At 43.2% G+C, this 17,219-nt stretch overlaps 1 protein-coding gene across 4 annotated transcripts in view; it reads left to right on the plus strand.

The window, feature by feature from the left end:
• UNC80 (unc-80 subunit of NALCN channel complex) overlaps positions 1 to 17,219 on the plus strand; it is a 127,165-nt gene that overhangs the window by 83,385 nt on the left and 26,561 nt on the right. For all 4 annotated transcript variants that reach the window (XM_086615558.1, XM_086615560.1, XM_086615559.1 and 1 more), the window contains 12 exons: positions 558 to 652; positions 1,559 to 1,648; positions 2,030 to 2,131; positions 4,429 to 4,609; positions 5,508 to 5,776; positions 8,497 to 8,631; positions 9,509 to 9,647; positions 11,321 to 11,417; positions 12,112 to 12,282; positions 12,490 to 12,582; positions 14,815 to 14,850; positions 15,192 to 15,410. In XM_086615558.1, coding sequence (XP_086471684.1) covers positions 558 to 652; positions 1,559 to 1,648; positions 2,030 to 2,131; positions 4,429 to 4,609; positions 5,508 to 5,776; positions 8,497 to 8,631; positions 9,509 to 9,647; positions 11,321 to 11,417; positions 12,112 to 12,282; positions 12,490 to 12,582; positions 14,815 to 14,850; positions 15,192 to 15,410 — 1,627 coding nt within the window. The remainder of the gene's footprint in view (positions 1 to 557; positions 653 to 1,558; positions 1,649 to 2,029; positions 2,132 to 4,428; positions 4,610 to 5,507; positions 5,777 to 8,496; positions 8,632 to 9,508; positions 9,648 to 11,320; positions 11,418 to 12,111; positions 12,283 to 12,489; positions 12,583 to 14,814; positions 14,851 to 15,191; positions 15,411 to 17,219) is intronic.

The following is a 17,219-nucleotide window of genomic DNA, read 5'->3' on the forward strand; positions in this document are numbered from 1 at the left end:
GTTGAGTTGAGGATTCAGTCAGTAAATTCCACCTCTAATTCCCTGAGATTCAGAAAAGCACTTTGATGGCCCTAAAAAAAGCAAACAGAAAGTGAATTAGAACAATCTTTTCAACCCAGAGCTTTGTGCCAGTTGAGCTGTGAAAGGCTGGCACGATGACCAGTGTAAAAAACTGTACCATTCAGACACAGTTTGATTTGATGCAACCTCTTATTTAAGTCTTGAGAGAGCCCTAGAAGAGCATACTGTGAGCCTAGATGTCATGAGTCAGGCAAGAGGTATCTTGCTGAAAAACAAGTTTGACCTTTAAGGTTTGTTCCTTCCTCAGAGTGACAGTTGCTGCTAAAGCCAGCTCATCCTTTAGGAACAGATCGATTTCTCATTAACGGTGGAAGCGTGAGACTATGCTAACACTACATAGTGGATTCCAGACAGGACTGGCGTTGTCTGTCTGCCCAGGAATGAATTTTAACTATCACTTTTCCTCCATGGGCAATCTTTTGGAATTGAGTTAATTAAAGAGACCAGGGAAGATGCAACTGCTTTTCTTCTTTCAGGCACAAAAACGCTTGTCGTGCATGGACAGAATGAGTGTGACATCCCAACTCAGTTACCAGTCCATGAGGACACACAGTTTGAGGCTCTTCTGAAGGTAGGAGTGAGTTTTTGAACCGGTCAAACTGCTTAACAGTACATTTACCTGCCGTACCTGTGTGCAGCAACACGTTCTGCCTGATCATCCTGTTCCATTGTCGGGGAGGGAAGTTTTGCTGACAGGCATTTCTGCCTCCCTGTGAGGAGAGCTTGGCTGCAAGAAACAGGATCCCATATTAAAGTACAGTAGAAATGCCTTGACCTCACAGACAGCAAAAATCCCACAAATGCAACTACATTTGAAGACACTGCAGCTAGTTGGGTATTTGACGTACACTATTCTTTAGGTAAATACAGAAATCATTTAAATGTTTGGTTTTGTCAACACTAAACAGAATGATCAAGATCAGAGTGGAAATGATGGTTCAATAGCCATGATGGTATCTTGGGATCTAGGAGATGTGAGGTCAGTTCCCCCTCCTGCTATAGATTTCCTGGATGGCCTTAACTGAGCCACATAGGAAAGAGATTTGTAAAAGCCTTCAATTTGTCCAACTATGTTAAATTTTAATGAGAATCACACATCTCAGAGCTTTGAAGGATCAGAACTTTAGTGTCTCTATACATCAGCTATCACTAAAGCTTGATAAATACAAGGTATGGAAATGGAAGCTGCAATATGCATGTGGCACATATAGCTAGGCAAATATGTGTGAGATGAAGACATCGAAATAAGTAACATCAGTCTTCAGGACTGTGATATCATCATACCTTGATTGTCACAAACATATTAATGTACTTTATGATTAAAAAATGAAATTTAAAATTAATGCCAGAACAGTATACCAGCATGACTGAGGCATGCAGGTTTGTGCCTTTATATGTTATTAGCTGGGTATTCTTCTTTTGGATGTTGCGGTCTTTGTACAAGACAGCTAATAAGTTTTTCTTTCTTCCTTTTCAGGAGTGTTTGGAGTTTTTTAACATACCCGAAACACAGTCTTCTCATTACTTTTTAATGGATAAGCGATGGAATCTTATTCATTACAACAAGGTAAGGCAAAGGTCAGGTCCAGATGACTTTGTTCTTTCCATCTTGTCCCTTTTTCAACATCACGGTTACCTAAAGGAGAACAAGCAGCCCATAAATAGAGAGAATTCTGTCTTTTGGGTGTTTAGTTGCGTTCGGTGAAAGATGGGAGTTTGACAGAAGAGGCACAAGTGGAGTCCCTTGCTCTTTAAGTCATTAATGTTTAGCTTTCTTAGAAAAGAGCAAATTTCTTTTCTGTTTATACTCTTCCATGATGCCTGACCCTGCCTGAAAGCCCCTACCCAAAAGCTTCAGAAAGGGCTAAAGGGCCTTTTATTGAGTTCCATCGAGTGATGCTGTCACGATTACATATGTTTAAAATCCACTTGTTTCCTTTCCTGGCAGACCTACGTCCGTGACATTTATCCTTTCCGGAGGTCAGTTTCTCCCCAGCTCAACCTGGTACAGATGCATCCAGAAAAGGGTCAAGAGCTCATTCAGAAGCAGGTATCGTACTGTCCCCAAACACCTCTACCCAGAAACAAACCCTGTAAATACGCTTTTCTTTTCCCTTTAAAGGCCTGCACTCGTGCTGCATGCAGATAGAGAACTTTGCTGGAGAAGTAGCAATTGGCATGAAATCTGCCCTGGTGCCATTGAACAGGCGTTTGGTATTTTAAGAAGAGTCAAAGAATGCGATGTGAATTCCCTCCCACTCTTTCCAGCCAGCTTCTTTTAGGTGGATCATTTTGCATTCTCCTACACTTGGCTGGAAGAGTTTCAGTTGCCTCAGCTTCAAAAGTTACTTAGTCATTTCTTTAGCATGACCTCTGGCTGTGGAGCAGGAGTTAGCTGTTCTACCTTCTTCTCTGCCCTCTCCCTATAGAGGATGTTACCAGCCTCTCTTCCTTGTCCTGCTCTCAGATGCTGGAATTTTACCATAGCTACTCCCAGAGGCACAGCATTGTTTCATCAGGGGACTATCTGCCCTCAGAAGAGCACCGTCCTCCCTATGGTCCAGCTCATGACTTGATAATCTGTCCCATCCTGCTAATGCTGTGCAGCTCTAGGAGCTCCCCCTTAGGAGCTAAGCCCTAACTACAGTGGCAGGGCAGTGCCTTTAATGTGCCACAAACCCCTACGAGTATCATTTCTGAGGCAGTAAGACAATGGTATTGAGCTCACTCGTAGAAGCGACGTGCTCTGTTTTTCACAAAAGCAAAGTTGTCTCAGTAGCACAGCGCTGAGTGTTTAGGGAAAAGTTGCTCTAGCTGTATCTGCAAAGGATGATAAGTAGGAAGTAAAAGGCAGGGGGATGTGGTTAAACAGTATGAGTTTCGTATGAACAGTTGTATTATTCTAGCCAAAAAACAGCTGCTGTAGTTGTATCCCTAGCAATGTGAGTGCAGGGGCAGGAAAATATCACCAGGAATGTCTATAAAAAGCAGCTATAAAGCTGCTTAAGAGGTACTAGGAGCTAAAATAATGGAGAATATAGTTAATTCCATCTCATATGTGTCTGGTACAGAATAGGTAAATATTTTATGTGCTTCATCTGTCAATAGAAAGTCTATAAAAATCTGAAGTTACTTGAGATCATTTTGGTTGCTTCTCTGACAGAAATTATTCTCACTCTGGTTCTAGGAGATGTGTCCCACATAGCAAATAAATGAGTTTGACATGCCTTACATGACCCAAAAAGATTAAAATGTCCTGTCCAGTTTTGTCAGGGCATTAGTTTGCATTCCACATTTTTCTGCTTAGAGTACTTAAAGCCAAAATATTTCTAAGGTAAAACTTAAATCAAGCATCTACCAGCCTCTCTGTAGTCATGCAAGAAGTTGCTGTACAACATCCAGCTTCAGCAAAGAAAACAGCACTGTAGAGTCTACCCACAGAGCAGCAATCCATGGAAAAGTACTTTCTCTACTGTTGATTGACTGAGCACCCAATTCTGTGAGTGCACTTCAGAGCAAGGTCATAGCAACTGCAGGACGTGGGAAGCTGAGCCACATGCTTCAAGTTTTGGCTTCATCCCAGTAGCTGAGAGCTGTCTCGAAGCTGCTTCCAGACAGTTGCTTCTGCTACTGAGCATCACTCTGCTTTATGGTTACTTTTAGCATCAAAATAAAATAGCTAGCCTGACTAGTCCTATCAGTCAGAAGTTCAAAGGAGGCTGGCTTCCCAGTTGGTGTAAACCAGAAGCAATAATCTGAAGTCAGCAGAACTTTGCTCATTTGCAGTAAATCAGAATCTGCTCTGCTGTGTTTTACTGACTATTTTTCTTTTGCAACTATATATACACTTTCTATGGCCAGACACGAGCCAGCGTCAACCAAGAAGGTAGATGACAATTCCAACTTCATGTTGACTACAGTCTAAGACCTTGAAGAGAACAACTGCAGCAATATGGCTTTCAGTTTGGAGCTGGTTTGCCTCTGACCACCTTGAGATTCACACTGGCAAAACTTACATTAATCTACAAAAGACCACATGGCACCGTTGCAAAGTGTTTGCCAACCACTCAAGGTCCTCCACAAGACTGAAACAGAAAGTCCTGTTAGAACCTCTTTTACAAATATGATCCATATTTGCAGAGCGGGGCCGAAGAGTGGTGGTCATGCAAGTTCTAGTAACAAGGGTGCAGCACTAGCCCTGTGAATTTCAACAGGATCCCCTGGGCATGAGTGCAGCATCTCTCCCATCAGAGAAAGCCACGGAAGCCCACCTAGAAAAGTGCATATATGTTGTAAAGAACTTTTTGATCAGACTGATTCTGATCCTTGTCTCTTTCTCTCTCTCAGGTGTTCACCCGCAAGCTGGAAGAGGTGGGTCGGGTGTTGTTCCTCATATCACTGACACAGAAAATCCCTACTGCCCACAAGCAGTCCCATGTATCTATGCTCCAGGAGGACCTCCTCCGCTTGCCTTCATTTCCCCGAAGTGCCATTGATGCCGAGTTCTCACTCTTCAGTGATCCCCAAGGTATGGCCTTTGATAGCTTTCCCTGGTGGTCATATGGGGCCCAGGTTTCTTCATTTGCCATGGAAACATGCAGGCTCCATTTGCCTTAGAAACACACAGGCTTGTCTCTTCCTAGGGAAAACGATACACAGCTGTTGGTTTGTGAGCACAACAGCAGAAAGGGCTTTGCTGTTAGAGGTCTCCAGACAAAGCTACTTTCTTTGGGCCCAAATGAGAATAAATTCTATTGATGTATTCAAATTATGCATGAGACTACAGCGGGAATACTGTGTCCAGTAGCATAACTGCACCTAAAAAGCATTGCTCAGAGTCCTTTGCCGTTTGCACCTCAAGGAAGCAATGGACTTCCAGTGAGGACTGGGCAAATTCTGCAGCAGGGATATAGAAACAGCCCTCTTTTTAGAAACTTTGCTCTGAAAGTCAAGTGGGGCTTCCAGCTGGACTTGGGGATTAAGCAGGCCACTTGCAGGATGTGGTAGGCATTGGTAAGTTCTGTAACAGGCCCTTTGCTTTCAGAATTTGCCCTAATTTGCTTTCAGAAGCATTACTGTAACTCTGCATCCATGTCCTGTCATGTGTGGGACGCTCGAAGGATGCATGTGCACGCTCAGATCTGCTCTCACATTTTAGGAGGAGAATTTCTAACCAGTGGGGAGCAGATTTAATGAGCTGTGTGATATTCATCACTCTTCCTCTTCATGTGTGTTGCTTTCAGCCAGGGTTTGCTCAAGCTCTGTGGGCACTTGCGGAAGTAAAGGATGGGTGAAATAATTTTTAAAAGGCAGAACAATGGTCAGTGTTGTGGGACAGTTCTTTGGAGAAGTCTTTGGCCTCTGGGATGTTGTGAGGCTGGCTGTGGTGGACAGAGTTGATTGCTGTTGCCTCTTCTCCCCTGCAGCTGGGAAAGAACTCTTTGGTCTGGACACTCTTCAGAAAAGCTTGTGGATTAAGCTGCTGGAGGAGATGTTCCTTGGCATGCCCAGTGAGTTCCCCTGGGGGGATGAGATCATGCTGTTCTTGAACGTCTTCAACGGTGCCCTGATCCTGCACCCTGAAGACAGTGCCTTGTTGAGGCAGTACGCTGCCACAGTCATCAACACAGCTGTGCACTTCAACCACCTCTTCTCCCTCAGCGGGTACCAGTGGGTCCTCCCCAGCATGTTGCAGGTGAGCCATTTCCATGAACAATATGAGGGAAGGTTTCTGAGAGAGCACTTTTTTTATGGAACTGACTGTTAATGGAGAAACTTTAAACTGCTGAGTCCTGGCGAGATCACAGGTTTTGGGGGCCCCAAGAAGACAACAGATCAGGGTGGGATGGCCCGAATCAGCATTCCTGAGGCTACATTCCCTTTTCTTCTGGAGTAAATGACTACATTTTCTTTTCTTCTTTATGTTAAGTAAATGAGTATCTGTTTCCCTTACTGGGTACTTCCACACAGAAATGTGAAATTTCTTGAAAATTTTTGGACCTTGGATCTTCTTAATGATTTTTCCTCCAGGGATGGCTGAAATTTGGGGAATAGTTGAAATATCTGTATTTGCTACTTGCTGATTGAAACTAAACTGTATCCACTTCTTTAAGTATGATAATTGTATTATCTGCAGTTTAAATAGCAACAGAAAATAACAGTAAATATTTATGAAAAACTGTATGTTGTCTCTCCATGTGAGTGATGACAAATATTGGAAGTGTTAGAGGTGGAGTTTCTCTTCACTTTGAGGTGTACAAGTATGCTTTCCTGTTGACGTTTGAGAAAAATCAAAAATAAAAACCCTGACAATATAGTTCTTTTACAGACAGGTGATTTCTGCAGGGCTCGAAGACAGTATCTGAATAGAGATTTAGTATTATAATGCAAATACAGAGAAAACTATTGCTCCTGTAAAAGAAGCAATGGCCATGGCATCCCTATGTGTGTTCGTTTTAACATAGTTAACAGAGCACAATAATTAGGAGCAGTGATGAATTTAGCTGTCTAAACAAACTCTTCAGTAAACAGAAACTAATATCACACTTTCATGGTTAGGTAAGTATGTATTGGATCCAGGTCTGCAGTGCATGGGTTTATTCATTAGAAATAAGACATTTTGAAATAAAATCACGTAATAGCTTAATTTGAAGAAATTGGCAGTAACCCTCCGGCCCTGTGAAGGACTCTCCCTTCATTTTCACTTTTCATATTGAGAGAAATTAGTTTTGTAATTCTTTTTTAGCTTCACCACCCCTTTCCCTTAGCAATTATTTTCAACTACTGAACTAATAAAATACCACTCTTGGGAGGCAAAAAAGCAATTCTGAAAGAAAACTCAAGTGTCGCCGAGCTTGTTTGTTTTTGCAGACCCTCACATTTCTGTTCCAGGCACTCAAGATCAGCTGGTTTGTTTGTGGTCATCACAAACAAATTCTTCTACCACTTCTGGGCTTGAACCAGCCATTAATAGCTTAGTTCCTGATGCATGTGTGCACATAGCCCCACAGGGCTCTTTTTGTTGCAGATTTTTCTGCTTTCCTTGGTGAAATGCATATATACTTAATTATTTCCCTTTTCTCAAGTGAATGAGATATTGCAAGTGTAACAGGCCATGGTCATTGGCTCTTCTCATGAGCATGCTAGAGGCTTCTGACTGTATTAGACATACTAATTTCTTCAGCCTACTAGGCTACCAAGAAGTGAATACGTCTCTGCAGAGCTCTCACACACTAATAATTTTTTAGAAACCTTCAAGAGCGCTGTGCTGTAATGAAAATTTTGCACTACCATAACATTTAAGAATTAACCTGTTGCCAGCAAATAGCAAGAAAATCTTGCCTACCCCCACCCTACACCTCCCACAGACTTGTACCTGCAGGGAAGTGCAGGCAGGCAATTGAAATGGACAGAAGAAGGAAGCACAGTGAAGTTGTTCCTAGCAATTTGTGCTGTTTGCATAACTGAGAAACAAATCCCACATCTTTGGCAGCATACTGGTTGCATGGTTCAGTGGGCAGCCCTGAAGGAAATGCCACTCTAAAAACCTGAAAATATCTTAAAAGTGGGTGGAACTGTCAGTGTGTTGGAGGACAGGCTAGGAGTTCAAATTATCTTGACAAACTGGAGATGCAGTCTGAAAAAAGGGGAAAAAAAAAAAGGGATTATGTTGATCAGGTTGGACAAGCGTAGGTCCTCACTTAGGAATAATCAGCCATATAAATATGGAAGGGAATGTAGCTGATTCAGTAGCACTTCTGCAGGGCACAATATAGGACTTGTTATAGACCTGAAGCTAAACATGAATCAACAGTGTCCTTCTGTTGAACGATAAAAAAAGAAAACATCTCAAATGCCATTCTGGGATGACTATTACAGATTTGTATCTTGTGAAAGAAACATGGAATAATTCTGCTGCTCCAATCAGCAGCACTCCTGACTTGAAGTGCTGGCTCTGTCCAGCTGTGGGCAATGCACAAAAAACATCTGTTGGCTGAAGAGACCGCAGACTGGAACAGGGATGTATATCTAGAAAACATGTCATGTGAGAAAGGGGTGAAAGAGCTTGGATTTGATTAACTGAAAAAGAGGCAGATTGAAGAGGAAAGCACTGACTGACCTCAAACAAGTAAAGTGTTTCTAGGAAGGAGCAGCAGGGAATCTACCTCAGACACATAGGACAAAAAATAATGACTAAAGCTGTGACACAGAGGGTTCAAGCATGCCAAGCAAACCTGTTTTCTAAGGATTGCTTGTCCCTAAAATGTGCTGCCAGGGAGGGCGGTCAAGTCTCCATCTCTAAAAACACGGTAGGCAAATATATCGGGAATGACAACGTAGTTGATGCAGGCTGGGGTCAGGACATGAAGAGCCCTTCCACTGGAGTAGTACTTCCATGTCCTTTTTTTTGCTCAGGTGTACGCTGACTACGAAAGCAACCCCCAGTTACGCCAAGCGATGGAGTTTGCGTGCCGCCAGTTCTACGTTCTGCATCGCAAGCCTTTTATTCTGCAGCTGTTTGCGAGCGTGGCCCCTCTCCTGGAGTTCCCTGTGAGTAAATGCCATTCCCTAGTCGCAGCCTGTGTGTGCAGCAGCCCTCGTCAGAGACTGCAGAGAGAAAACAGCTGGAGCAGCAGCACGGTTCTTACAGAACCTGTGTTTACTGCTGCACAGAACCGTTTCGTGAACTTATTTCTGCATGCTTCTGTTGTCAGCTGATTGAGCAGGATGCTGAGATAATGGGCCACTGGTATCCAGGCTAGTAAATGCGGTTTCTGTGTATAAATAGGTTATAAAAGGGCAATAATGATTTGTAACTCTTGAGATGCAAATCCCTTCTCAGAATCCAACAACAGGAACTAAAAGCGTAATGCCACGTTTTAGTACACTTGAATCATAGAATCATAGAATGGTTAGGGCTGGAAGGGACCTTCAAAGGTCATCTAGTCCAACCCCCCTGCAAGGAACAGGGATATCTCCAACTAGATCAGGTTGCTCAGGGCCTCGTCCAACCTGGCCTTGAACGTCTCCTTGAACTGTAAGACTGGATTAGCCACGTTTTGGAATATTCACTAATTACTGTCTAACATTTTAGTGAGTTAAAACAAGTTAATAGGATTGTAATTTGAAGTGGGATGGCCAAATCTAACTGCACATACACTGTAAGCACACACATCTTTCTCCTTCACAGGGCAGCAAAGATGTGCTCTTTTGGGGAAGTAATGCTGTGTGTGCTTTCCAGATCATGCTTCCACTCTAGCATCGATCTGTTGAGTCAGCCAAGGCTTATTGTTTGGTAGCAGTGAGCTCTTGGACTCCATGTGGGCCCTTTCTCAAAAAAAGAGGTTGCCCATACCTTCAGATAAAGATTCCTGGGATGCACGCAGGCCCTCAGAAAATCAACCACGAATGTCTGTTGTTGAAACAGGATGCTACAAACAATGGAACCAGCAAAGGCGTGTCAGCTCAGTGCCTGTTTGACCTGCTGCAGTCCTTAGAGGGAGACACTCCAGACATTTTGGACATCTTAGAGCTGGTGAAAGCAGAAAAACCTCTCAAGTCATTAGGTAACAGCAAAGCTCCCTTTATTCAGTAATTCTGGTTTGTTGTTTATTGATTTAACATGTGTTTGATGCAACATGGTTTGTTCAGATTTGTTCTCCCCCCAGAACGCAGTCCTGTCTGTTTCTTATGCTTCATGAGGCTTTTAAGGTTGGTTTTACCACCACCATCCTTTTGATATTTTCTGCAGGAGGGCAATTATTAATTAATTTTATTCCAAAGCTGCTTTTTCTGCATTGAGCCTGCTAGTCTGAGACTAGCCCCTGGCATTTTGAATTTTATCATGTGTGGGTGAAGAATAGAGATGCCTAATAAACTGTGTCATGCTGATAAGATCAGTGTCATCCGCTCTTCTGCTCTATGTGGGCAGGAAAATAAAGATCCTCTCCTGTGGGCAGGCTATGACTAATAAATGATGGATGCCATTCAGACATTCAACAGTGTGCTGAGTTCTAGGGGGTGTGTGTTGATTTATCACAAAGCAGAATATATTTGGCTGTATGATGTGTCCAGGACACTGTGTCACTTGATAGTTATCCATGCAATGCAGCATTTAAGAATCTGACTACTTTGTGATTTCCAGGGAAGCAATTTTTGCTGATTTTTATCAGGATTTCAACTTATTTTCCAAATTTGCACTTCCCTTAAATAATACGTATTTTGATGATCTGTGAAGCCTGTCTAGCCTTAGAGTTAAAGCTTTGTTATACACTGAGATTTTTATGATGCTGCACAATTATATCCCAAGTTTTAATACAAAATTGTGCAGAAACAGAAGATATTTCTTTCTCTTTGTGGGTTGTAGTAAACATATAAAATCTTTGGATTTTCTGTGAAGAGTTATTCAAAGGCATCTCTGAAAATTCCCAAGTGTGTGTTGACGATGAGACTGTAGATGAGCATGTCGTGTGCCTGGTATTCTCCATGCGAAAATCAGAATTATGTAAAACGTCTGATTTCCAAGTTCTGTTGTTCAAAGTGATTTACACGCTGTGGGACCTTAACTTTGACTTGGACTCCTGTATAACAAAGTCACTTCTGAAAACAGGACTATAGTTGTACTTCATATATTATTCTTTAGATACTTCAGTTTCTTGGTGCCTGACACTAATTATCCCCAAAGTAATATTTGTAGTATGGGACTTAAATACTTTTGAAAACTTTTTCTCAAATCATTAGCAAACCAGACTTACTTTTGTGCTGGTACCCATGCGGCAATGAGTATAGAAGGGGCTTGATTTTTTAGAAGTAAAACTATCTTCTATCAGTGGCGAATCAGCATCATTTTTAGAGCAGTGGAAATATCTAGGAAAAAGCAGAGGGAGCATAAAAATTGTCATTGAGTTGACACTGTCCTTTCACCTGTGAGCTTAAGATTTTGCTTGTGATGGGTGATGTTTGAAACGGGGCTTCAGTAGCAGCTGTAGGCCTTACAGCAATGATTTGACCTACTGAGAACTGTTTCTCACCTACTGAGTTCTTGGACAGCAGAGTGCAAGTGGGAGTGCAGTATGTGTTTCCCTTATACAGATGGACTTATGTCAAAAATCAAGAGCCTATTGGGGATTGCTAAGATGAGAAGCCATCAATTGAAGAGGGGGAAAAGGAAGGAGTGTGCTAGCTCCTTTTATATTCAGTATGTTTGTGTGATAGTCTTCTCATTGCTTTATTCCCCCAGATTTCTGCTATGGGAATGAAGACTTGACCTTTTCGATCAGTGAAGCCATCAAGCTGTGTGTGACAGTGGTGGCCTATGCTCCTGAATCATTCAGAAGGTGCTAATCTGTTTTCTTGGTTTGTGCAGACTCGGAAAAGGCATAAAAGCTGCATATGGCATGTAAAAGCAAGGCTGACAAATGGAGGCAGAGGATACAGAAACGCATTCCAAGCACGGGGCTTCTTTGTGAGGCCAAGGCTCTGCCTGTAGGCATCTTTCTGAGGGCACCAGCTCCAGATCTTGCCAGCGCTAAGCTGGATGGCAGTCTGAGCAGCAACATGCAAACTATTTCCAAGTGGAGACCACATTGTGTCCTGCAGGGTTCTATTGTCAGAGAAGCAATGGAGAGGGAAATGGAGGGGGAGAAACAGGCAGCTGGAAAGAACAGGAAAATACAGAGAGAGGGGAGGTAAACTGCTAAAGCAAAAAGGTTAGTTTCCAAGAGGCAACCGGAGAAGAAAGGAGTCTTTGGAAGGGAAAATGAATGTCTGCAAATGGATGAGATATTCAGAAGATACCCAGAAGTTGCAGGTTGTTTTTATTATTCCCGTTTCATGCATCAGCTAATTTTCCCCCTGAAGTCCCTGATCCGTGAGTTTCTTTGGCCCAGGACTGCTTATCTAGTGAGAAGCAATGAAATCCCAAAGCTAGTGAGAGACCCAGGGGTCTTCAGATAGAAACTTAAGCCTCTGCGTGACGTGAGTTTCAGGACTGACAAAATAAAACAGGCCAAGTATTGGTTATTTTTCCAGCCTCCAGATGCTGATGGTCTTGGAAGCGCTGGTTCCCTGTTACTTGCAGAAGCTGAAGCGACAGACCTCTCAGGCGGAGACTGCGACGGCAGCTCGTGAGGAGATCGCTGCTATGGCTGCCCTTGCCACCTCTCTGCAGGCCCTCCTGTACAGCGTGGAAGTCCTCACCAGGTATCCGACACGGTCCAAAGGTCCGAGCCTGCCCTGGGTTGTCAGTGTGGGCACAGGGGATGCACAGGGGGTCGCGGGATACAGCTCAGCTCGAAGGACGGTTGAGTTTTAGACTTGGTGGAATCGGTGCCAGGTTCCAGCAGACCACAAGCAGGATTTCAGTGTTAGGTTTGGTCTTCAGTGTGCTGTCCCCCTTCCCTTTGCCAGGCCTATGACAGCCCCACAGATGAGTCGATGTGACCAGGGCCACAAAGGGACCACGACAGCAAACCACACCATGTCAGCAGGCGTCAACACCAGGTAAGTCAGAGGCTTGTCGTTCTTTCTCATCTTTCTGAACAGCTTTGTTGTGTTTTTTTTCTTTTAAATAAGGTAACAGCTCATTGCTCGGAGTGCTTGGAGCACCTCCCCAGCTGTCTGAGGAATTGCTGTAGGTACTGTGAGAGAAAAGAGTCAGATAAAAAGAGCACATAGTCCAGGACTGCATTTCTGATGGTAAACAAAATCCCCAAGACTGGAATTGCTAGTTTAAAGCCCTGTGACTAAGTAGAATACTGGGATATCAAACTGGAGGACACCCATCCTAAATGTCTTTGTTTCTCTTTCCACACTCTAGAAGCATACTGACAAATCAGCCATGTCTCTCCGTTCTCTGCTTTGCTTCCTTCTGAGCCCACTGTCAGAGTGACCACTGGGCAGAGCACACCTGGATGGCGGAAGGGTCGGATCCTTCTGGCCTTGTTCCAAGAGGCTGAACAGCAGTACCAGCTCAAACTGCATGTCAGTTGAGATTTGCAGAGACTGGCACCTTCCTCCAGTTTTGTTTTCTTCTCTATCCTGTTTCCTTTTCCTGTGGTCTCTATCATCTTTACCTCCGCATTGATCTGTTTTGGGGTTTTTTTGCAGTTACAGATAGCGAAGAAATGGGTGGCAGAGAATTTGAGAGAAAGGGAAGAATGACTGGGAATATTTTTGTCCTTAAAAAAAAAAAAAAAAACAAAACCAAAACAGAAAAAAAACCCACAAAAAAGACTTCACAGAGAAAAGGGAAATAAGGAAGGAGATGGCACCAGCAGACTGTAATACTGCTCCTTGGCCATATTGGCCATTCCAGTTAGACTGATGCAAATTAGATCAGGCCACTGGACAATTTACTCAATCATAGAGCCAAGGGCTTAAGAAATCTTGTTACAAAATCCACCCACAAGCATTTGGGATTATGAAGGTTTTCTTTGCAGTACTGATTACTCTTTTGGGCAGCTCTGCCTTCTCCTGGCCAGACTATACCTTATTGTGCTTAAAATCTGAATGTTTGTGCTGACCTCAGAAGGGAATTCTCCCCTAGAAAAAGCTGGAGTAGCTGTTCTTCCAGAGCAGAGTATTTCCTCTAGATTCCTCTTTTGCCTCCAACAGCTGATTTTAAGTCTCTGCCCAGCCAATAGTCTAGTACAATACCATGAGTTGTATAGGACTGTAAATCAGGAGCACCCTTCTGGCAAGACCGGCTTTCCAAGTTATTCCCTGTCTTCTTTTGTATTGAAGGGAGATAGAAATCACTCTCTACGTGGATCATCAAAGGGCTGTTACATCAATTTGTAGATGTGCAGCACACACATCATTGTTGGTAACTCCTGGAATCAGTCTGTTATTCTTCAAGACCAATTCAGGCATGGATGAAACACAGCTTTGACTTTCAATCTCAGATCTGAGAAGCAAATAAACCCCTTCAGGCTCAAGTCTGAAGTGGTTATATGCCATTTACTTCCAGTGTAAGATTGCATAGTCTGAGGAGAATAAGGTGTAAGGGAAAGCAGTGCTTTATTATTTGTCTGCTGATTTTGGAGAGCAGTTAATGTGTATCTGCTGACAGGCAATGCAGAGACTCCTGATGCTGCGTGACTCAAACATCTTGGTTTACATTTCCAGATCTTTCTGATCATCAAACCTTCAGTCTCTAATCCAAAATATTTTTGCACCGCTCCACATTTCCTGCCCGTGTTTCTTCTGTTGTGTTATCATTGCAGCAGACATCTGCTAGCAACAGCAGGAGTCTCATGATGGTAGAACGATCACTGTTCCAGCCTTGGACGTGTTAGCCAAGTGGTGCAGTGTTTGTTAATGCTTTCTCAACAAGAAAGTGCCAAGAGAAAATGACAACAAAACAAAACCAAAAAAAACTCTGAGATGTTCTTTCCACTAGGTGAGCTCTGGCTTCATGAAACAGACTGAGCACTGGGGTGAGAATCAGTAAGAGGAATTGCTTGAAAGGCGGCTGTGGTTTTTAAGCCTGAATTTTTCCTTTCATAACAAGGGCATTAACTGTAGCAATCTGTTGTTTGCTGCCAGCTGGGAGCTAAAGGCCATTCACTGTGGTCACTAACTACGTGTAGCCATTGTTCCAGTGATACAAGATACCCTCCTGCCCATGGTGGGTCTAGTCCTGGGCTAGAACAGTGGCACCTTCTTTCAGAAAGGCACAGTTCAGGCATTACTAAGTTGCTGTTTACAACTGCACTGTTTCTCTTTTCCCAGGTATCCAGAACAAGGAGCCAAACTGCACTTTATCAGGTACAGTAACATCTTCCCCCAATCTTCCCTGACGTGCGCTGAACTGTTCCCCAACAGTTTCCAGGTTCACTGGGTCCCACTCACTGTTGCTGTGACAAGCAGCCTTTTTTCAGGGAAGGGTGGCAAAGGATAGTTCATATAGAAATTATTCATATTCTTAACAAGACTTTGCAGGTGATAATTCCACCTCAACTTTATTTTTTATTGCAGATGCAACTCTCTCTCTTTTCAGTTGCAGGGGAAAGCATCTATTGCAAAAACAAGCTGGAGAGGTTGTTATAATCTATCTCTGCTCTTCCACTGCATGTAACACTTCCTTTTCCTCATTTTATATCCTCCAGGGAGAACCTTCACTTACTGGAGGAGGGCCAGGGTCTTCCCCGAGAAGAGCTGGATGAACGAATTGCCAGAGAGGAGTTCAGGAGACCGCGGGAGTCATTGCTGAATATCTGCACAGAGTTTTACAAGCATTGTGGTCCAAGGCTGAAGATTCTGCAGAATCTGGCTGGTGAACCTCGAGTGACTTCTCTAGAGCTGCTGGATGTGAAGTCCCACATGAGGTATTCCACAGGCATTCTGCTTTTACTTGTTCATTTCAGGGGGATTCCTTTCTTTTAGCTCTTAATGTTTCACAATAGCAGACTGAATCACTTTTTGGTAGTGTAGCTGCATGTTGCAAGCAAGAAAGGCAGAGCAACCACTGCACTGTATTGCACACATGCCTGAAACACGGAGGAGGATGGGGCAGGAGGCATTTACAGGGCTATCTCCTCAGCGTGTGATACAGCAGGTGCACAAGTCTTTTATTAAGGTGCAGCACTGAGCCCAGCTTGCTGGTCGGATGCTCTCTGCAAACTGCTTGGTGTGGTGCAGACCTAGAAGAAGCTGGGGCTAGGGCCTTCGAAGCACTTCGGACCTGATTCTGCGTTTGCAGTTCACTGTAAACGAAAAATAGCGCAAGTCGCTACTGAGAAGTTTGTCCAGGTGTAAAAGAAAATGAAAGCAGTGGGCCAAGAGGGAACGGAGATGATTCTGGTGTCAGTTTTTCATTTATTTTCAGAGGAAACTCTGTTCTCACCTACTAGTATCTCAGGAAACATAAACTCAAGTGAAAACAGCACAGATACTCTCCGAGTTAGCCACTGTTCTGACTGGCACTCGTCAGAAGGAAAACTGGAATTACTGTGAAGCAATCCTAGAGTATCCCTTGGCAGCGGGGGTTGTAGGGAGACAGCTATGTGAATTCTTCTATGAGACAGAGAAAGAATTCAAGATCATTCTTTGAATACAGAACAGCTAAATACCAAGAGACCATTTTTTTTATGGCCTAAGCCAAGCGGTGCTCAGTAAAGCATTAAAGTAAATAGGGAAAATAGCAAAGATATCTGTCTGGGACTGGCCTCAAAAGTGAACCAGAACCACCTCGGCAGTCATTTATGCTGTGCCTTGAACTCTAAGGAGCCATTCTGGCTGCAAATTATTCCTCTGTTCAAGCACTACAGCTGTTGCCTCAGGAATGCCCTATCAGGGTGACAGATCCTAGCAGTGCACTGAACCAGCCCTGTTCCTGCTCCCTGGGCCAAGGAAAACCCTCAAAAAGCTCTCCTACCTTTTACATGCATGCTCTGAAAAAAAATGAGAAGTCCACTTAGCTGGCAGATTGTGTCACAGTTAAAGATCTTTGGATTCAGGCTGTCTTTGTAGAACATAAAACTCTGTTTGACATTAATTTAGGTCGTGTTTAACAACTGCCACAAATTCCTTTGGGAATTGGGAGGCAGGTTTTGTTTGATTTGTGTGTTTGCATATGAGCTGAATGTCGGTGTTACCCCCCTCTGGCAAATGTTTAGTAATTTAGAGGGTAATTTTAAACAAGAGATGTCTGTTTCCACTGATACATGTCATTCTTATGTAGTGCTTGACTGGAAAAAATGGAAAACCCGATGGACGTGGCTGCTTTTGCAGTGCCACCTTTACATTTTTTCCAAGAGACGCAAGCGTCAGAAATCAATACATCTGTTCAGCTGTATTACAAACTCCATGAATTTTAGCAATACAAGCCCAAGATAAGAACTTCAGTCTTATGTTAGAAACAAAGATGAGATTCTTGGGACAGATTATGTCCTTGGTTAGACATGTTGGGGTTTTTTTGTACTATTTCAATGGGAGTGAGGAACGCGTGTCTGATGGACTTTGTTTAGTGCAGCAAAGTAAGGGCTTGCTTCTTTTTCCTTTCCTAGTCTTACATTTGTATTTAACATAAGAACGCTCTGAATGTACTACCCAGAAGTGTTTGTAGTTTAACAGTAATGTGGGAGCTTCATTTCTACATGTTTTTATGTTCCAGAGTAATTGAGTTTAATTGTTAT

The sequence above is a fragment of the Tauraco erythrolophus genome, chromosome 8, assembly GCF_009769465.1.
Source record: "Tauraco erythrolophus isolate bTauEry1 chromosome 8, bTauEry1.pri, whole genome shotgun sequence".
Taxonomy (NCBI): Eukaryota; Metazoa; Chordata; class Aves; order Musophagiformes; family Musophagidae; genus Tauraco; species Tauraco erythrolophus.